Raw genomic sequence first — 23,174 nt, 5'->3', positions numbered from 1 at the left:
GCCAACAATCTCCCCCTTTTTTATGATGACAAAACATTCCTTGATTAACAGCACAGTGCCCTTATATTCTTTTTAGTTTTTGCAGAAAATGGAAATTGCTCCCCCTAAATATATGCTCCCCCTTAATATGTGCATATTTTTCTTATTTAATCCAGCAAGTTTAATTCATGTCATACAGTCAGTGACATTACATATTTAGAGTATTTATGTTGTCCTAGAGAATGATTAATAACAGATAACAAGTTGACAAAACATTATTAGTGTTTTAGTTGACTGTCTGTCATCAGCATATTATTATCTTATACCAATCAATGTTTATCAAATATATCATACTTATTATCCATACATATTCACAGACATATTTCATTCTCAATGCTATGCCATCAGCCCAAAATCAGTATCATTAAGTGAATTGAGATAACATCATAAACTTAATTTAAGCATTCAAACATCAATATGTCAATATCCAGAATATAAACATATCAGCATCCCATTTTTCACACAAAACATAAACACAAGATTAAACTAAAGTGTTTAATTGTCAGTAGGGCAAAGACAGCAGGAAAACAGAAGTAACAGCTGATATTCCTAAATTGCCCCTGGTTCATTTTTGCTTCCTTTGTTTCCTAAATTCCTGGTACCTCTACCCTAACATTTTTTTAATTAAATTTCTGGATCCTTTTCCTTCCTTCTCCTTATAAGGTTTTGCCATACTTTTCCCCTTTTTGGACATCATCAATTCATAATCAGCTTCTGAGGAGGATGAGGGAGATGACTCATTAGTGTTGTATTGGACATCTAAGGGTTGAGGAGAAGAGACTGGAGGTAATTCTTGGGTAAGGGGATCAGGCAATGGTGTGTCAAACACTTCAAGTGATTCTTGTGGAGAAGAAGCTGTTGCTGGCTTGGACTTTTTTACCAATTTGGAGGACTTCCTTCTTTTGATGAATGATGTTTTTGTTGCCATTATTTTCTTCCCTTTGGCAGGTGGTTTTGTCTTTGTCTGTGGTGTTACAGTGACTTTTTCTTTCCCTTTTCTAGATTTTGCTTTCACTTTAAGGGCTGGTGCATATGTATCTTGTTGAGCTTTTGCCTTCGTAGCTTTCTTTTTAGCCTGTTTTTCCCTAACCATTTGGTGGAAGACATCCATAATGGATACCTCTTCTGAATTTGGAGGGGAAGGCTACTGTTTCTCAGGTTTTGAAAAGCATTTTGATTCGGTGAACCTAGTACTTTTGTTCCTTATTTTGATTTATCTTTGCTTTGGTGTTCAAGTGAGGGGGCCTTAGTTGGTTGATCAACACTAAGGTGAGAGTCTTTTGTTTGAAGGATAGGGCTGGTAATTTTGTAAGTGGAGTCTTCTACTTGAACACCATAACTTGCTCCATAAGGAACAAACCCTTCTGCTTGCAAAGCTGAACCTTCAGCACCTTACTGTGCTGGTGCATTACTTGGTGTTACAGAGGTATCTGCAACAGCAGGTTCTGATGACATTTTTTCTTTTTCTTTCATTGCCCTTTCTATCTCAGTTAACCTTTCTTCAATTTTTTGAATTATGGCTCCCTGATTAGTGAGCTTTCCATCAATCCTCATAAGGAGATTGAAGATTATCTTATTCGAGAATTGAGATAGTACTCCCTCTAGTTGAGCAGGTAAGGTGGATTCTTTTCTTGGACCAGCCTTGAGGGTTTTAATGAATCTTTCTCCATCAAGTTTGTACCCCATTTTGGACAAACTACCAAAGTAAATGGCTTGGTCTCTAGTTTTTACCATGTTCGGTTCATATTTTTTGCCCAGACTCCCTTTTTTGGCACTAAGGATGTGATAACATTTCCATTAGGTAGATTAATTTTCTCAAGCTTGCATGCTCCTCTCATACTTTCAATCATGAATCTGCCTAGATTCAGAGCAACTCCATTAAACGCATGTTCCATCAGCCAAAGATTCTGAAGGCTGATGTAGCTTAAACTCCCATTTCTACCATGGATATTTGTGCAACAAAGTAGTGCAGAATTCTTATCTGGGGAATGGTTATCAAACCAGCATTGCTCTTTGATGAGTACTTCTCTTTTCTCCCAGTAATAATTTCCCACAAAGAGGATGGGTCGTATTTCTCTGGGAATTCAAACTCTCCCTCTTCACATTCAACTTTCAGCCAATTACCAAAATCATCAGCAGTAACCACAAATTCTTTACCATTTAAAAATACATTTAGTCCATTGTCAATGTAGTCATCAGAATCATCTAGTTATTCCTCTCCTAATGCTATATTGGCATAAAATTCTTTCACCAAGTTGGCACTATAGGATCTATTCTTAAATGTGTTATACTTCTTCAATTTCAATTCATTAAAATAATCTAATAGACTAGTATGAATTTTTGGATTTTCACTAAAACTTTCCTAGCCAATGTATTTCCCGCAGGTAATAAGAGCATTTTCTATTTTCCTAAACCTCTCTTCATGCATTTTATTTCTGAATTTAGAAGAAGAAGTAGTACCTTTCTTGGGTGTTGTATCCTTGTGTTTCTTTTTCTCTGTTTTCTGTTTTTTTTTCTTTTTGTGATTTTCTAGATTTATCTATCATTGAAGCAAACCCATTTTTCTGTTTCTTTTTCTGCACTTCTGCTTTTGTGCCTTCTTCTAGTGGCCATTTTCCTTTCTTTTTTTCAATAACCTCTTTGCTCTAAGAAGTTTTTGCCATTTTGATTTGAAAGACTTCTTACTAGGGCTGTGAGGTTTTGAGTGGCGAGGGCTTTGCTTTTGTGCAGGTTGGTTTCAGAGGAGAGAATGCAGAGGAAATGGGTAAAAGGCAATTTAATTTCTTCTAAGAAAACAGTCTGACTTCCCTTAATTACTTGTTAGTTTTTTTACTATTTAAAATTTGAAAAGTTCCCTCTAAAATTGTTTATTTCTCTGTCCGGTTTCTTTTCTTGCTTTATTACCTGGTAAACACATTATTTTATTCATTCTTCATTTAATTGACTGAGTCTTATTATTTAAGGCTAACAGAACACTCTTAGTTGACTAAGATTCACCTTAGTCGACTAAATGCATTCTATTTTATGTGCATGAGTCAAAGATTTTCTCATAACTCCTGCAAACTAATCATTCATAAATTCCTTCTAATTTCATAGAATCTATCTTCAGTTAGAGATTTGGTAAAAATGTCAGCTAATTGATGTAAAGTATTCACAAATTCAATCTTAATATCATCTTTCACTACATGATCTCTAACAAAATGGTGCCTAATCTCAATGTGTTTAGTCCTAGAATGCTGCACAGGATTTTTAGATATATTGATTGCACTTATGTTATCATAGAATATTGGTATGTTATGCATTGATAACCCATAGTCCTTTAGTTGTTGTTTAATCCATATTATTTGGGCACAACAGCTTCCTAGTGATACATACTCTGCCTCTACTGTAGATAAAGCCATTGAATTTTGCTTTTTGCTGGACATGACACAAGCATACTACCTAGAAATTGGCAGGTTCCACTAGTACTTTTCTTATCGATTTTGCTGCCAGCAAAATCAGAATTCGAATATCCAACTAAGCTAAGGATTGATTTTCTAAAATACCATATGCCTAAAGTTTGAGTTTCTAAGAGGTATCTAAAAATTCTCTTAACAGCTGTTAAGTATGATTCTTTATGTTGTGATTGAAATCTAGCACACAAACACACACTAAACTAAATATCTGGTCTACTTGCTGTTAAGTAGAGTAGTGAACCGATCATACCTCTATAGAGCTTTTGATCTACATTCTTTCCTTTTTCATATCAATTATAGTGGATGGATTCATTGGTGTGGAGATTAGTTCCAGCTTCAGCATATCGAACTTTTTGAGCATTTTTTGAGTGTATCTTTCTTGGTTGATGAAAATTCCTTTCTCACTTTGCTTAATTTGAAGACCAAGAAAGTACTTCAACTCTCCCATCATGCTCATTTCAAATTCACCCTGCATTTCTTTAGCAAAGTTCTTGCACAAAGCCTCATTAGTTGCACCAATACAATGTCATCCACATATATTTGTACAACAATTAAATCATTTAAGTATCTTTTAATAAACAATGTAGTATCAATGCTGCCTCTAACATAACCTTTTTCAACTAGAAATTTTGAAAGCCTCTCATACCAAGCTCTAGGAGCTTGTTTCAATCTATACAAGGCTTTATGAAGTTTGCAAACATGATCAAGTTTTTCAAAATCTTCAAAACCTGGTGGTTGCTCAACATACACTTCATCTTAAATGAATCCATTTAAAAATGCACTTTTGACATCCATTTGGTACAATTTGAAATTCATGAAGCATGCAAAAGCTAACAACAACCTTATAGCTTTAATTCTAGCAACTAGTGCAAAGGTTTCATCATAGTCTATTCCTTCCTCTTGGTTGTAACCTTATGCTACTAACTTAGCTTTATTTCTAACTACATTTCCTTACTCATCTACCTTATTTCTAAACACCCATTTAGTGCCAACAATAAGGTGATTTGAAGGTCTAGGTATTAGTGACCATACACGATTTTTTTTGAATTGGTCAAGTTCCTCTTGCATGGCCATTATCCAACTTTCCTCTTTTTCAACTTCTTCAAAGTTTTTAGGCTCAATTTGAGATATGAAAGCTGAAAACTCACAAGTCTCTCTTGTTGCTCTCCTAGTCTTAACTCCTTGAGAAATGTCACCTACGATTTATTCTTGTGGATGGTCTTTTGCATATCTCCAACTCCTTGGAAGATCACTATGCTGATTTTCTGCTCTTTGCAAATCTTCTAGAGGTTGAGTTTCATCTTATCTTCTAGGTGAGCTTTCTTCATTATTCTTATTGTTCTCTAAGCTCATTTCTTCCATTTGTTTTTCTAGGATTTCTACATCATCATCATCAACATGAATTTCTTTTTGTAAAGCATTTAACTCATCAAAAACTACATGGATTGATTCTTCAATGGTCAAAGTCCTTTTGTTAAAAATCCTATAAGCTTTTAAGTTTAATGTATATCCTAAAAATATTGCCTTATCACTTTTTACATCAAACTTTCCTAAAGGCTATTTTCCATTGTTCAATACAAAACATTTACAACCAAAACTCCTAAGGTGAGAAATATTTGGTTTCCTACCCTTGTAAAGTTCATATGGTGTCTTAGATATCATGGGTCTTATTGAGACTCTATTAAGTATATAAGCTGCTGTGTTTACTGCCTCAGCCCAAAAATATTTTGGTAGGTTATTCTCATATAGCATAGTCTTAGCCATTTCTTTTAAGGTTCGATTTTTTCTCTCTACAACTCCATTTTGCTAGGGTGTTCTAGGTGCAGAGAAATTGTGATCCAACCCTTTTTCATTGCAAAATTTCTCAAATTCATCACTTTCAAATTATCTTCCATGATCACTCTTTATGCTAACTATGGCTAGTCCTTTTTCATTCTCTATTTTCCTACAATGACTTATAAAAGCTGATAGAGCATCATTCTTATGAGCAAGAAAATAAATCCAAGTATATCTAGAGTAGTCATCAACTATTACAAAGCCCTAAGATTTTCCTCCTAAGCTAGTTATGCTTATTGAGCCAAATAGATCAATATGCAACAATGCAAGAGGTCTAGGTGTTGACACAGTCTTCTTAGTCTTGAAGGATGTTCTAACTTGTTTTCCTAGTTGACAAGCATCACATATTTTGTCACTTTCAAATTTTATGTCTGGCAGTCCAACAACTAAATTTTTCTTGATTAGTTTTGACATAGTATGCATGTTTACATGTCCTAATCTCCTATGCCATAACTAGTTATCATTTTCAGCATTTGCAACAAGACATATTTCACTATTCATTTCAAGATCCTCAAGAAAAACAACATACATATTCTTCAATCTTTTTTCTATAAATGAGACTTTGTTTGTACCTATGTCTATTACTTCACACTTATTTGAATCAAAATACCTATGTCTATTACTTCACACTTATTTGAATCAAAACATACTTTAAATCTTTTGTCACATAATTAACTAATACTCAATAAATTATGTTTCAATCTTTTCACCAATAACACATGACTGATTTGAGTTTGGGAGTTCTTACCAACCGTTCCTATATCATGAATTCTACCTTTTGAATCATCATCAAAGGACACGGTACCTCCTTGTCTTTTGTCCAGTTGAGCAAATAACATTTCATCTCCTGTCATGTGTCGTGAGCAACCATTGTCCATGTACCAAGGCTGTTTTTTTTTAGTTGAGCTCTTGAACATGTCTCCTTTAAGTGCAGCTCAACTTACAAAACAAATTTTCAGTTTTTCTTTATAGGTACCCATACTTTGATGGGTCCTTGAGTGTTAGTTGCAATATAGGATCCTTTTGGAACCCAAATTTTTCTAACTTTCTGTAGGTTACTTTTCTTAAAACAGTCATATGACAAATGTCCATGTTTTCTACAACTATAACTTCTAGATGAGTCATTACGAGAATTTTTCCTAAAATATGAGTTCTTACTTGATGTTTCCCTTTTTGAACATTTAAGAGCTGTGTTTTCATCAAGTATTTTTTGCAAAGCTTCAGATTTATTGTCTAACTCTAATTTTAAAACTTCAAATCCATTTTTAAGTGTTCTAACTCAATTTGCAAAAAAATTATGTGCTCAAAAACATACTTGAACTCTGTCTCATGTTTTCAAAATCATTTTCAAGAGACGCAGCCTTTTTCTTTAATGTTTTGTATTTTGAAAAAAGTTTTTCAAATTCATCATAAAGGCTGTCATACTCATCTTGTAAATTATCAATGGAAATATCACAGGGGGGTGAGGATACCTCGGTTTCATCATCTTGTGCCATCAAATAGAGGTTTGCTCTTTTCTTAGATTTTTCATCTTCAGCTTTAGATCTTGATGTGTCATTGTCCGACCATGCAACTACCATCATTGCTTTCTTGGATTTCTTATTTTTCTTTGGAGTCTCATCTTTCAGCAATGGACATTCGAACTTGAAATGGCAAGGTTTCTTGCACTCGTAGCATATCAGCTCCTCCTTTTTGTTGGAGTCATTTTTCTTTTTGATTTTCCATGAAGCACCTTGATCTTTTCTAAACCCTCTTCTAGCTAATCTTCAGTTTCTTCTGCCCATTAGCTTTCTGAATTTTCTTGCAACTAGAGCTAACTCTTCATCATCATCACATGACAACTCTTCCATCTCTTCTTCAAGGATGCTAGCTTTAAGTGCAATACTCTTTTTCTTTTCCTTTGCTTCCCTCCTATCTTCTTCTTTTTCCTCTTTAAGCTCCAGCTCATGAGTAAGGAGAGAACCACAAATCTCATCAAGGTAATAACATTTAGGTCCTTGGCCTCTGAGATTACAGTCACTTTAGGCTTTTAATTTTTTGGTAGGCTTCTAAGAAGTCTTTTAACTATTTCATGCTCAGGTATTGGTTTTCCAAGCTGACTCAATTTATTTGTGATGTTTGTAAATCTATCCAGCATGCTGACGATGTCTTCACCAGGCTCCATTTTGAACATTTCATAGTTATGTGTCAAAAAGGCTATTTTGGACTCCTTGACTTGAGAAGTCCCTTCATGGATTATTCTAAGTTTATCCCACACTTATTTAACTGTTGTACAGCTTGAGACTTTATTGAATTCAGTAGGGGTCAAGGCACAATGCAATGTATTGATGGTTTTAAAATTTGTTAGGACTCTTTTAGTTTCAGCCTCAGTCCATTCAAACCTTGACTTAGGCATCAACTCATTGGTTACTACATTCAAAGTTAAGGGAATAAAGGGTCCATCAGTTATGACATCCTACATTTCATAATCTATAACTCTAATGTAAATTGACATCCTAGTGCTCCAATAAGGATAGTTAGAGCCATCAAACAGAGGTGGTCTGTTTGTTGATTGTCCTTTAGCAACTATGGATTTTTGGAGAGCCATTTGGATCCTCCCAAAGGGTGTTAGACCTTAAGAGTAGGGAATTAGCTCTGATACCACTTGTTGGTCCCAATTAGATGTGCTAGAGGGGGGGTGAATAGCACAAATCGGCTCTTGACAAGATGAGAAACTAATTTTCAGAACAAAGAAACTAATAATAGAGTAGACAATGTGCAGGAATTTAGAGTGGTTCGGTCCAAAACCTACATTCACTACCTTGATTGTCCAACCAAGGATTTTTCAAACAATTCCATTAAGAACTGGTGAAATTCACAAGCTTTCACTAAGTTTTACAATGGCTTTTACCAAGCTCAGCCAAAACCTTTCATAATAGTTTTTCACAGGCTCAACTATAACCTAACACTTAATAGTTCAAGGCTAAGTTAGAACCTTAACATAATCAAGCAATCCTAACTTGAAACAAACACTTAGAATGACTCCTTCACTCTAAGAATACAAGAAGAGAAGTAAAAAAAAGTACCTATGATCACAAGGTTGATCTAAATGGTACAAGGTTGGGTGCAGAATACAAATACAAAAGATTGGCGTTTAAGTGCAGAAAGGTGCAGAGGAGATTTTTTGATTTTTCAGCTCTATATGACTCAAATCTCTTCCAAAACTTCCAAAAACTTAATTTTTAACCGTTGAAAGACCCTTTTATGCATGGAGAAACAACTCTGATGGCAGTTTGGCAGTTTATAGCCATTGAAAACAGTTGAGAGTTGGTTTCAGCCATTAATCTATCTTTTAGTGCTCTAGTTCAAATTGCAGACAGAGAGCTCTTAGTCGACTAACTTTCTTCTTGGTCGACTAAGTTGGTTCTGTCTTCTGGTTGCAAATTTTGGCAAAGACCATTTAGTCGACTAACCTATTTCTTAGTCGACTAAGTTGGTTCTATCCTGAAGTCCAGATTTGGGCAGAGAGCATTTAGTCGACTAACTCACATCTTGGTTGACTAAGTCGATTCTGTTTCTCAATATTCTTCAGCTCGCCATTTCTCCAATTTGAATCTTAGCCAACCAACATTCTTTTTTATTCAACTAAGGAACTTTTTTCTCGTTAATCGATCATGTCTCCTTATTTTTATCCCTTTTTTTTCTTTTGATATACACTTTGAAAGATTGATTTATTAATTTCATACATTATTTGTCCTGCACACTCAAGTAAAAAAATTAGACACAAATGAATAGGAATGTTTTATTATCATCAAAAACTAATTGAACCAACACCAATCCCAACAACTGAGAGAAATAAATCATCTTCTGATTGTACAGTGCCCATATCAATAAATTAGAAAGTCTAATCATGCCTAAGACATATATGGAAGCAACAAGCTAAATCCAAGATCCATATATCCATCAAGTTACCAATAGTAACTGCAAGAACACTGTCAACTTCCCCTAAAGTATCAAAGTCATCTCCAACCACGTTTGTGGTATTCTCATATTTGTTGATCTTTTCATCATCCTTAAATTTGACACAATCTTGACAAAAGTCCTCTTTTTTACCACAATTCCAGGAAGTTTTCCCTTTTGCTCTAAAGTTTCCTTTTCTATCTAAGCCCTTTTCTCTATCTTTTCATCTATTCACAATCAGGCATTTTGCTTGATTTTCATTCTAGATACTACCAACTTTCTTTTTCAATTCCTTGGAATTTAAAAATGCCCATACATCATCGAAAATGAGAATATCTCAACCATATAACATAGTATCCACGAAGTTTTCATATGATGGAGGTAAAGAACATAGAAAAATTAAGGCTTGGTCTTTATTCTCAATTTTAACATCAATATTCTTTAAATCAAGAATAACTCTATTAAATTCATCAATATGGGTATTAACGAATGTACCTTCTCACATCTTGAGAGTATATAATCGTTGCTTCATATAAAGCCAATTCATCAAGGATTTGGTCATATAAATACTCTCGAGTTTAAGCCACACTGCAGTAACAAATTCTTCATCTGTGATTCTCTTAGCACCTCATCAGACAAAGTTGGAAGAATAAAACTATGTGCTTTTTTCATAAGTTCATCTTTCTCACCATTAGATAAATTGGAGAGAAAATGGTCTTTTTATTTCAATGCCTTCAACAGTCTTTATTGTATTAGCAATACACGCATCTTAACACGCCATAGGCTAAAATCGTTTTCCAATCTCATACTTGGTCAACGAAGTTACCATTGCAAGATTCAAATTAACTCAAGACCTTAAAGCTCTGATGTCAATTTGTTGTGAAAATTGTAAAATTATCTATAAAAAATTATCCAAGATCTTACCTAATCAATAGAATAAAGAAAGAAATTAAAGACACCCACAAGAACACAATAATTTATGTGATTCGATCATTTGATGACTTATATCCACGAGCACAGCAACAAAGAAAGATCCACTAATAATATCTTAAAAAATCATTAATAATGATATCTAAGGTCAATTTTAAATATGTTAGTCAAATTTATAGAAAAAGTTTAAAGGTCCAATTAAGCTCTCTATGCATGTCTTCACCATAGTCAAATCAAAGATGGATTGAATTAAGCATCCATGAACCCATCCAACAATCAGAGAAATGATTCACAGTAAAGAATTCACTGAATCAACTATGAGATTACCTCAGTTATAAACCTAAGAAACAACAGATGAAATCAATATACATATCAACACAGCAAATTCCATAAGATCTTCTACATATAGAACCTGACCAAAACACAAAGCTACATACAACATATAATATACTGGAAAGATAAAAAAGCAAGTCTTGTGTACCAAAAAGGCAAGCCAAGCTCAACCTCAAAATGTCTCTGTTATAACTAATACACAGAAAAAAAACACACACCCCCAAGGTTACATATACATGTCTCTTGATCATTATTTAGTCCCCAATGGGAACCAACGCTCATGAAAAGAAGATTGATAAGAGATCATATATAGAAGGAACACAAGCAAAAGCGCCACCCCCCATGGCGACCCTCCTGTTCTGTGAAGTGAATCTTGTTCCGGCAGTGGAATAAGGAAAGGAACGCTCCCTGAGAAGCAGTGAATGAGAAGCAGCAGAACAACCGGGGACAGCATGAGGAAGAATTTCAGCTGGTTGATGAAATCCTCAAACATGGACTCGTAGTTTATGTACCAGGAAAAACCCAGTACAAAAAAGAGGATGGAAACAAAGAAACATAGGTGGAGAGGTGGAAGGGACAGATAGTCTAAGAATGAATCTCTGTAGTATCTAGCCATATGTTTTCAGAGCAAATTTAAAAGCTGGAATGAGATGTGGTATTTTATGCAGAGAAAGAGGGAGAGAGTCAATCACTGTTTTAAAATTTTCTCTAGAATGAACTGGTTTGTTTGCAAGAAGAAAGTGGCCATGGTTTATATAGGATTTAGTTAGTGGATGATATTTATTCTTTTTTATCTTTATTTTAATTTCCCATGCTAATTTTATGAGCTCCTGCCCTGCTCTCTCTTGAAAGGTGTGACATCTCTCTCTGGTTATACAAATAAATCACAAAAAACACTGTGACTAGGAAGTAAATATGTAATGGAAGGGTACATTAAGATAAGATAAGATGCTGAAAGAGAAGTGGGTGAAATTATGAGCGGTGGCGATATAAAAAAGTAGCAGCAGCTGTTAGTTTGGTAAAAAGGTTTTTCTTTTGGTAGATAAAGACTTGATTTTAGTGCCATGCTTTAGAAACTTTTGTCATGACTGATTGGCCCGCCCTTTTCCTTATGGTCCTTGAGGTTTAAAGGCTTCAGGCGATTTGTAGAATAGTCTATACACTATGAAGATGCCTAGCTTAACATGTATATTTGAACGTTCTAAAGCAATCACCTAGTCTTCAAATCCAACTCTTTGTCAAAAGGTAATAAAACTCTTGTGACTTTAGTTTTGCAAAAGTTAGAATGACAGCAAATTGGTTCTATATAAAAGGTTACAAGAGCATCTCCCTTTCAATCGAAACAAGAATCAAACATGCACCTCTACCACCCATGATTATTCTCATTAACTAATTATAAATTAACTGCTAGTACGGGAAGAGGTAGTTTTAGAATTATCGAGCAACTTAATATTTATAAGATGAATGCAATATCTTATTAGAATTATCGAGTGACTTAATATAAGATGCATGGATGTAATATCTTATGATTTAATGGTTTCAAGAAACATGTCTAGCAAGCGCCATTAGTTATTTTGGTTAACACATAGTCCCAACCTTGTTTGAGGCAAAAAATAAAAAACGAAAAGGGGGTTTTCAAATGGGTTTACGTTGCTTTTACCTTTCTTTTATTTTATTTCTTTTGGGAAACAGATTTGGGTAGCTTTGCTTCGTTCCTTGCACCAGAAGGATTCTTCCTCTTTGACGATCCATGAGGAATGAGGATACTTCCAACAAGGACGGTGAGAATTTTAATCCATTAATGGTTGAGATTCGGAGCTGCAAAGGTGTGGACCAATAGAGAGCTGCCACCTACAACCGACCATGCACTGGATCTGGAAAGATGAGAAGAATAATGAAGAAAAAGGTCGGGTAAACCCATGGGAAATATATATCAAAGGGGAACATGTTATTGGAAAAAGTCGTATATTCCGAAGATGGTGTGGTCCATCTCACCTTTGTCTACCTTTATCCATTTCATGAATCCACAATGCTTAACTAATGAATGGGACATTGTATATTCTTGGTTTTTTATGCGCATGTTCCTCAATTTTCTTTTCTCTCTTTTTTTTTTAATAATTTAATTATATTTTCTTTTTGACAAACGAATTTATATAGGTGCTGAATAAGAACATCAAAATGCCAATTGAAGTCTGTAACTATGAAGTTGCTATAGATTTAAGTGCGACATTATAGTTGGAACTCAATATACAACAGATCATTACACAATGCTGCATAATATCGGAAGCACCTGTGACACCCAAACTACAACACAAATACAGCTGCAATTTAATTGTACTTATACTGGGCTATATAGAAATGTTTCCGGTATGTAAATATTTGGGGAGTAAAAGAAACTGTATTTTGTGTTGATTCTACTCATGGAGTAATCTTATAGTTTTCGGAATATAACATTAACCAACTCAAGCTTTAATTTTTATGGGAAAATGGCAAGATCAGTTTTGTAAATTATATTAACAATTGAGTTATATATATGCATTTGAAAAGGATATTGAATTTTAAAAATGATTCAAAACTTTCTAAGTAAAATATTTATATATATATATATATGTTTATATACACACATTAATCCACAAAGAGGTAAGTGTGCAAATTTCAACCATCAATATAATATATGTATATATATTTAAATATTTCTCTTGTAAAATTAAAAAATTATACCATCCATACATTTAATAGATAATAATTCAGATATAATTTGATTTAAGATACGGTCCATTAGATTCTATTTGGTTTTAACAAATGGAGCCCTGCGCAAGTGGGCACCCACAATATGAAGGAAAAGAAAGTTGCTTAATGTGCAAAGAAAGATGTGTCCCACTGGCATCCATCCAAATTAATGCAAATGGCACCCCACTTAAGCATGGGCTTTGTATATGATTATCATCATTAGTTCATGATATCATCAGTTAAGTAATCATTTATGTTATCGGCGAGAAATTTTAATTGCATTTCCTAGCTATCTTTTCCAAGTATATATTATACACAATCTGATCATTTATATGATGGCCCAGTCTAGAATGTTTTTTTTTTTGGATAAATAATTGTTTTTTTTTTTCTTGTTATGCTTTTTCCCTTGTTGAAGTGGCACCGTCAACCAAACACCATGCCAATATCTATTTGTTTTATTCTGCTTTTTGAAAACTTTAATAGAGTCAATCATGAATTGATTGATTTCGTGTATGTAAGTTGCATTTATCAAATAACTAATGACATGAATTGCTGAGAAAAACCCAATAAAAAAAACATAATGACATGAATTCAAAACAAATATGCTATTTTCTTTTAGAAGTTGATTAATCTTTCACAATTGACTTGTACATTGGCTTTGGAAACCCTAATTTTTTTTCCTTTTTTTTATCTGTTAATAAACTTTTGCATTTTAACAAGAAAATTTATTATATATATATGTATATATATATTTAAAAGGCTGTCTCCCATAATAATTTATAGTTGTCATAACCTAATTAAAATTTATTTTCCAAAAATATTTGAATTAAAATAAGATACTAATAAGGCAATAACTTTTGTAGATAAATTTCCATAAATTTTCCTACTTAGAACTAATAAGATATATAACGAAGGATATATAATTGATATGTTAGATTTTCTTGAATAATTAGAGTGTGAACTTACATTATTTAATTTTTTTAGCAAAATCGATTAACTTAATGTGATTTGATAATTAGACAATATTATAGTTCATGACATGATCTAATAAAATGAGATAAGCTCCAATTTTATATATAGGTTTAATAATGTGGCTCGGTGTAGGAAATCTTAAATCTTATGACGAGTGACACTAAGCATTTTACTACATAAAGGTAAGGTTAGGTCTTGTATCCTATTTAGAAAACATTAAGAATCTCACTTATTAGAGAGTTGTAGATTAAGTGAGGAGGAAAAAATTATATATACCATTCTCATATATTTTTGAGATGTTTATAGTTTTCGTGTGCATGGTGTTTATCTATTGAAATCAGAAGGTAGTACATAAAAGTATGTGTGTGGAAATTGACTAGCTCGAATAATTTATTCACGTAAAAATGGTAAGTTGCAAGGTTGTGATAAATTCTCGTGACTGTTTTTATGTGAAAGGCTCTTAATTGCATCTCATGTATTTAGCCTAAAAGTGTTTACATGATAATGTGCCTAGATTCTTGGTTATGCTATTTGTACTCAATTATGATTTTGGAGTATTTTATTACCCTATATGTTCAAATTAAGTTACATTTTTTAAATCTTTTGTCACATTTTCTATCAATAACAATTTGGTCACTATTGAGATTTTGATTGGATTAAATTTTAAGAAATGGAAAACGGATGTAGAGTTTGCCATTTAGATCATAGACATAAACCTGACTATGAATATCAATAAGCCTTTAAAATCTATTACAAAAAATTTAAAGTTAATAGGAAAGCTTTTGAGGCATGAGAGAGATAAATAAATGATTTGCTTGTTATTAAGAGGTCCATTCCTATATACATGTTAAGTGGCCTTCTTAGTATAACTAATTCAAAGGAATTCTTAAGTGTAATAGTACAAAAGTCTAGAGTGTTATATTGAAGGGGTTTTATTCCATGAAATATGATGAGATAGATGATAAACTTAGCAATTTTGTATATGACATGATAGCACTATATAAAGTTAAGTGAGTTTGGATTTAGGGTAATCGTGTTTCAATCGTATCGATATAATTAAGATAAGAAATTTTTATATCTTAAATGTGTCAAACTTGAGTAACTTTTGTTTAAGACACATTTAATTAATTGTGTTATCGACTATCTTCATAACTTGTTATCCATTTATTAACCATTTAATTATTGTGTAAATGTGTCTACAAGATATGTTTATGATATGATTATGAACTATTTAAACCCCTATATAATTACTTTCTTTTATTATGATTGTTGATGGTGGTGGTGGATTTTATTATACTTCATGGATTTTTTTGTTTTATTATAATTGCTATTATGATTATTAGTTTTAAATTTAAATAATAAAGTTATATTTCATTTGCAATTGTATGCATTTTAATTTAATCGTCTTGATCATGTTAATTGTATAAACAAGTTAAAAATCATGACCTGACCTAATTAATAAATGTGTTAAGTGTGTCGTGTTGTATTACATGTTTAACAAACATATCTGTATTCGTGTTTAGGATTCTAACATGTGTAATTAATTGTGTCATTTTCATGTTTACTTGTAAAACTATTAATACTCTATATTTATAGCACGCGGTTAATATACACGAACAAAAATTGCTAGGCTAATAGAAGGAATTCGGGAGTACATCATTAGGATGGTCCATTTTCAAACAAAAAAATTTGGAAAAACCAACAATACCTTTCTTGTTAAGAAACTCATCACAAGAAAGGTGTGAAATCCAAAGTTAATGCTCCTAAACATGTTTAGGATAAAATGAAAGAATTTGGTCAATCTTACAGTGTAGGAGGTCTTGAAGTTGTCCTCCAAAAGCAAATTGAATGTTTCTTTTGCAAGAAGAAGGGACATAAGAAATAAGATTGTCTCAAATATAAAACTTGGTTAAAGAAATGTGGGCATGAAAGTAATTATTTGGCTCTTGTTTTACATGAATCTAGTTTAATTGAAACCTCATTTAATTATCCAATTATCAGGTATTCGTATAACTCGTGACCTGTTTAACTAATCATGTAAATGTGTTTACCTAACACGTTAATAACCTGGTTAAAACTTGTTTAAATCTCCATATAAATACTTTATCTTGTTATGGTTGATATTAATGTGACAGATTTTATTATGGCTGATGATGATGGTGGATTTTATTATGGTTAATGGATATTATTGGTTTGTTGTAATTGTTTTTATGATTATTAATTTTAAATTTAAATAATGAAGTTATATTTCATATGTAATTGCATGATTTTATTAATCATGTTAATCATGTTTAAAATTTTAATTGTGTTTATTTAAACGGATTATAAATCGTGTTGTGTCATATAAAACTTAACCTAACCTGTTTAATAAATTTGTTAGGCATGTCGTGTCATGTTATATGTTTTATAAATGTATCTATATTCGTATTTAAGATCCTATACATTTAGTTAATCATGTCATATATGTGTTTACCCCGTATAACTGTTAATACATTATATTTACATGACATAGTAAAAACATGCGAACATGAATTATCAGGTCTAGTTGTACGTAGATTAAAGATGAGGAAGATTCTAGTGTACTAAATCCTAACAATTAATTTGACTAGTAATATTTTTGTTCCCAGAGTAATGGATCAAAATCAAATACGATTTTGTGTATCCTAAATTTCAATTAGAAGATCTCAAATTAAGTATAATTTATTATATATCAAATTTGATATGATAGTCTATTATTAGTGTATAGATTTCATACACTATTAATGAACCAGATATAAAAAATATGTCACATTACCACTGTATAAGAAAATTAATTTAAAGTTGAAAAGTTTATAATAAATACATATTGTATTAGACTAAAATTAAAAAGCTGTCACGTTACCACTATATATAAATACAAAAAAAATTCAACATCTCCATCTTGTAATGTAGCTAATTGACATTAGGGGAATTGGACCACTTTAGTTAAAAAGATGTAAAATCAACTATAGATGATAACCACAAATTGACAAATCCCCATGAGGCCATAACCCACCAAAAGCTTTGTCAGCATTTGATCTCATTGATTAATTGATTCCCCTATTTCATTTACCATTTGGTAAGCCGTGATTAGCCATTTTCCACCTATCATGACTTTTATGGACCTCCACTCCAAGATATTTTATCAAATAAGGTTGCAATCAAAACCAAACTGCATTGCTTTCCCTTATATTCGATTGGTTTTGATTGTGTGATTAAAAAAAAGATAAAGATAAATTCAATCAAAAATGATTTTCTTGATTATAATTCGATCAAAGAAAAAAATTAAAAAGTCAATCCCTAGCACTTAGGCCTTGATAGAATACATCACTATGATATTACATCTTCGATGAAAAAGTAAAAGAGTTATCACTTTTAAACATAATGTTCGTAAAAAGCTGTAAATTTTTTAAAAAAATTTAAATAAGTCTTTATTTATATATTATATTCAATCAAGTCTTTATATTTTTATGTTGAATCAAATAAGCTTTTATTCTTTTATGACTAATAATTAATTAATTATCATTAATCAAAATATCATTTGTCATTTTATATTTACATGACGTTAACATAACATTGATGTAGAGGCTGAAAAATATTATATGAGCATGTTATCATATCAAATTAACATATCATATCATCATTAATTATGATATTTCAATATGTCACATCATCATCAATTATAATATCTTAACATATCACATCAACGTCACTTAGTATACAATAATAAATGACATTTTAACTAAATCAATTATTAATCATAAAGATTTATTTGACTTAAAATAAAAATATAAAAATTTAATTGAATATAATAAAAATATAAAAACTTATTTGAATTTTTGAAATAATTTAGAAACATTTTTAAATATTATACCTATAATTTTTTAATGAGTCTAAGAACTCAAAAGAGCGACTAAACCGCTTAGAAAGAACCTAACCTGGACCATACCACACAAAGATTGGTCCACAAGGTACAAAAATGAAATGATGTTAGGCATCAATTTTGTCAAAGCAGAACTTGATTACCACTAATGTTTAGCGAACCAAACAACAATAAGAAAAAAAAAGAAAAGAAAAAATCTCCAAGCTCCTAGATAGTACGTATATAACATATATATGGTACATAAAGTAACTGGAGATCATATTATCAATCAAAAATAATAGTCAACTTCTGAATTTAGTTCATGTATTCTACCAAATCGTTGGATTAAGTCATTCAATTATAATTTGTACAAACCAAGTGTTTGTATGTATAAAATTTGTTAATATTAGTTAATGTTAATATTAGTCAATTCATTAATATTGTAAAGTTTTATTAAAATTGCTAAGATGACATTGATCATACGTTGTCGTGGTGTTAATTGATATTGACATAAAATTTTGGGAATCTTAAAAATAAAAAAAAAATATGATGTGGCTTTTGAGGTCATGACCATGTGGCGTTTATTGTCACCCAAACGGTTAAAAATCCAAAATACACACTAAACCCTAAACTAATTAAAATTAACTTAAAAATTGACCTAAATAAACTGTGAATTAATCGAGAGAGAAACCCAAAAGTTGTGTCGTTAAGGTTGTGACAAGACTGTGGTTGCAAATTAAAGTGTAAAAAAGTTGATGGGATCTGGTTAGGTGGGCCAAAACATGCCACATGGCAACCTAAAAAGCCACATTATTTTTTTATTTTTATAATTCCCTTAAAATTTTACACAACATAATCAATACCACAATCCTAATTGTAACGAAAAAAGTTGACAGCGATAATGATTGGATTAGCTTTAGTAAATATTAGAATTAGGACTATATTTATACGAATTATCATTGAATGATTAAATTCATATTTTAATAGTGTAAAGGATTTAAATTTCGAATATTACCAAAATGTATAACAACCATAGCATGTGAATTCAAGAAAGCATAGCCTAGGAACATAATTCTCTAGCATAGATAATATTAAAAAATAATTATAATCCCAAAATAATAAAAAGGTCCTTGAAAGGAGCTCATACTAATTATAGCAAGAACACAAAAAAGAAAATAAATGGCCTTCTACATAAGATACATTTTGAAAAGACCTTTGACAGTGTTAATGGGTCCTACTTGGATTTCATTATTGAGCCTATGGGTTTCTGTAACAAATAACATGATTGGATCGATCGGTGCATTTCCACCTTTTCATCTTTATTTTTATCAATGGCTCATCTACATTGCAATTTGTCATGGCAAGTGGACTTCAACGGGGTTGTCCTCTTTCCCCTCTCCTCTTCAACATTGTGGTTGAGTTACTTATGGCTCGTTTGGTACCTGAAAATGGCTAAACCATTCCTCCTTTATTCCTTTCTCATTTTTATTCTTTTGTTTGGTAGGTTTTTGAGGTAGGGACTAGTCATTTTAAAATGGCTATTTTTCAAAATCTTGGTTTAGCCATTCTCCACTTCATCTATGTTAATGGCTATTCCATGACTATGGAATAGAGTTGAAAATTTATTGGATAAAAATGTCCCTATTTATTGAAAATAATTACAACTTACAAATTGGAAAATAAAATTAAAAAAAGTAAAAAGAAATGAAAATAAAAAATCATATTAATAATTTAATAATAAATTATTAATATTTAAATTTTTAAAGAAACTAGAAATTAAAAGATTAAAAAATGAAAATACAAATAGAGAAAAAATAAAAAGAAATTGAAATAAAAAATTATGTTAATAATTTAATAATAAATTATTAATATTTTAAATTTTTAATGAAAATAAAAATTAAAAGATTGAAAAAGGATAAATATTATTAAATGATACTCATGATAATTTTGTCTAGTTTACTAAATTAGAATAAAAGGTAATTTTGTTATTTTATCATTTATTCTTTAACTATTCCAAAATTATTCCTATCAATCAAATATTAGAATTAATTATAATAACAATTCTTATCATATTTCATTCTATGATCCAAATTACATAATAACAATTTTATTATATTTATTCTTTATTCTATTTTCATAAAATAATTATTTTATTTTATTTTATTCCATTTTGCGAATCAAATGTGCCGTTAGTATTATGTGTCACAAGGCTACCTCTTTTGGAATCTTCAAGGGCATACAAGTTAGTTGTAATTCTCTTTTATCATCTCTCATCTACAAATAGAAAACCATACAACTTGTTGATTTATAAATACATTAAATTTGAGCAGGAAAATCAGAAATATCTAAAACAGTTAAGTCCAAAAAAAGTATATTAAATAGCTACAAAAACATAAAAAAAAAAAACAACTAAAATTTAACAACATGGTAGGAGGGTACTTTTTTTCTTTTTCATGGTTTTTATCTCACTGTGCTTTTCCATGAAAAAGTTCTTAACGAGGCTCTTCCTTCATATTGTAGGATAACATACAATATGAGAGGCTATAATTGTGTTAATATGTAGTTATTCATATTGTAATTGTTTTGGTGTTAGTAATGAAATGAAATTCACTTTTTTAAAAAGAAAAAATTAACAGCATGTTTAGTGGAGAAGTTCTCTCATGTTTTTCTTGATCTTTTAGAGATATTATGTATTCTTTTACATAACTACATTACACTGTATATCGAGAAGGGACAATATTGCCTGTGTAGGATTTTTTTTGCTCTTTGAAATAGGATCTAAATCCAACTTATGATATATTTGGGTTCAGTCGCACGCTGTCTTTGCAGAAACGGAAGAAAAAATCATCTCGAGACATTTTGGAGGAATAGTTCAAGCCCAAATCCAACATATTGGGCTAATATAAAGGTTTTGTGGTGAAAGAACATAAGGAGTAAGCAGGCTGAATCAGACTTTGAAAAGTTTGTTAGGCAGTCGTCCCTTGTCTTTATTTTCTGGATGGTTACAAGTCGAGGTCGTTAAGTCAATGATGTGGGCAGTTGTCACCAATTAATAAAGGCCACATGGAGTTTTCAGTCTTGAAAAATCTGGAAATGTCTAAATCAGAGCACAAGTCTCCCAAGCTAAATACTTTATTAATAGTAAATAACTCCGCAACAGATTATTAAATTAGAAGTGGAAAACATGATTCAAAGCCCATTACCCCAAAAGAACTAAGAACAAACAAAAAATGGCCTAAACTTTGAAAGATTTCCAAGAAAAGCATCAATAATGCATCACGTAACAGTTGTACTCAACCACCGCATCCCCAGTGGTAAGATCAAACCAGTGAGTTCTGGCCTGAACATAGCCTCTGGCAAACCTGAAAAGCCCACTCCCTCCAATCACCGGCATCTCCCTCACTTTTGAGAACACAGTGTTCCTCCCTAGTATTGTTATGGTGCTCCCGTTGTATTTTCCTTCCATGAACGCAAAATTCATGGCCATCATCAACCCAACTTCTTGCTGGGATGCTGAGGCGTAAAACCCTTGCGCCCTGCCTACCATTTTCGAGCTTAATTTGGGTCCCATGGTCAAAGGGTCGTCGATCACCCTGATCGACCCGAAGGCTGTTGATGAATTGCTTGACGGTGGAACCACTGCGACTGCTGTTGGGTTGCGCCCTCCAACAATGTCATGCCAGTAGAGCCTGAAATGGCTAAGCTTTTCCTTCTTCAGCCCCAAAAGCTTCCTGTCCATGCTTCTCACAAAACTCTCATCATCTGCTGCAGCCAAGATGATGAAAAAGCAAAAGATGATTTGGGAACATAGGGTTGGAAACAGTCTAGCCATGGGAGAATTCTACTCTGCTGCCCTAACTTTCCAGCATATATATGTATACTTGGAGACAGTGGAGCATCGAAATATGGGGCTACCTCTGTTTTATGCTTATTTATATAGTGATCAAGCAGTCTTCTAGAATTAGATTTTTGTATTGTTTTTTAGTGTTCTTTTAGGTTACCAACCCCCAAAAAGGATTAATGGAGTAGGAGTAAACTAGTTAATTCACTTTATATACACGTTTTGAAACTTTTGCGTATGGCATTTTGGCATCGACTAGACAGTCTTTGGAGGTGGGTTGCTTGGCACCACTGAATCAAGCTCTATTTTTCTCCCTTCTAATTCCTTCATTCTATTACATCAATATTAAAAAGCAATTTTGCTACCACCTTCGTATTCGCTTCCTGAAAAAAAAAAAAAAGAATTTTACTCGTTAAATAAGGAAGTTATATATTAATTAATGAGTTAAATATTTACATATATAAAAATAAATATATTTTAAAAGATTATACATAAAAAATAAATTTTTTTATTAAATTTGAGTTTTGAAACTTCTTAATTTGTGCATTAACTCAAATTCGAAACAATTTGATCTAATATTACTTGAAATTTCAATGACTCAATATATGAAATAATTCGAGCCTGAAAATGATTTAATCTACTAAACATCATCTGACTTGATAAGATGCGTGATCTAAATTGATCCAAACTCAAAATGAGCTCAACCCACTCAATTACCACTTATACTAGGAATAATTTGTTACGTAAAAACAAAAATTGAATTTATTTTTTTTTAAAAAAGATAATTTTGGTTGGAATTTGATATATTTAAAGGGATGGTACAATTGTTAAGGTTCTGCTTGTGCAAAATAATTAATAAAAAATTTTAAACTTGATGATTTGACTAGTGAAAGGGCCTCCATGGATGGAGATTCTTTTTTCTCTATGAAATTTTAACTGGCTCTGCTAGTGAGGAGACATAAAATTGGGAATTAATTTGCGGTTGAAATTGGGTCTGTCGTTGGGAACGACGGACCTAAAGCCTTTGCTGTCACACTTGTAAAGCCAAATTTTCCAATATTTCTCTCTCAAATTTTCTGCAAACTGAGTACGTCCAACACTTCAACGTCTTGGTTTTGCGATTGGTATCCTTTTCAAAACAGCATAATTTCTTTTTCGTTTTCGAGAGTAAAAGCAAGAAATAAAGACGGAAAAGAAGTATGGTTGGTGAACCTAATCT

At 31.8% G+C, this 23,174-nt stretch overlaps 2 protein-coding genes across 2 annotated transcripts; both read right to left on the bottom strand.

Moving 5' to 3' along the window:
- Positions 1-10,501: 10,501 nt before the first annotated feature.
- Positions 10,502-11,275, bottom strand: LOC18589643 (uncharacterized). Its single transcript, XM_007014699.3, has one exon. It carries the CDS (start codon positions 11,146-11,148, stop codon positions 10,783-10,785), a length of 366 nt encoding a protein of 121 aa, XP_007014761.1. The 5' UTR covers positions 11,149-11,275; the 3' UTR covers positions 10,502-10,782.
- Positions 11,276-21,226: 9,951 nt separating this feature from the next.
- On the bottom strand, positions 21,227-22,065 carry LOC18589642 (dirigent protein 22-like). Its single transcript, XM_007014698.3, has one exon. The coding sequence runs from the start codon at positions 21,944-21,946 to the stop codon at positions 21,380-21,382; it is 567 nt and encodes a 188-aa protein (XP_007014760.2). The 5' UTR covers positions 21,947-22,065; the 3' UTR covers positions 21,227-21,379.
- Between the last annotated feature and the right edge of the window lie 1,109 nt (positions 22,066-23,174).

This window comes from Theobroma cacao, chromosome 9, assembly GCF_053813885.1.
Source record: "Theobroma cacao isolate CCN51 chromosome 9, ASM5381388v1, whole genome shotgun sequence".
Lineage (NCBI taxonomy): Eukaryota > Viridiplantae > Streptophyta > Magnoliopsida > Malvales > Malvaceae > Theobroma > Theobroma cacao.
Note: the sequence above shows the minus strand (reverse complement) of the source record. Positions and strands in the feature narration are given on the sequence as shown.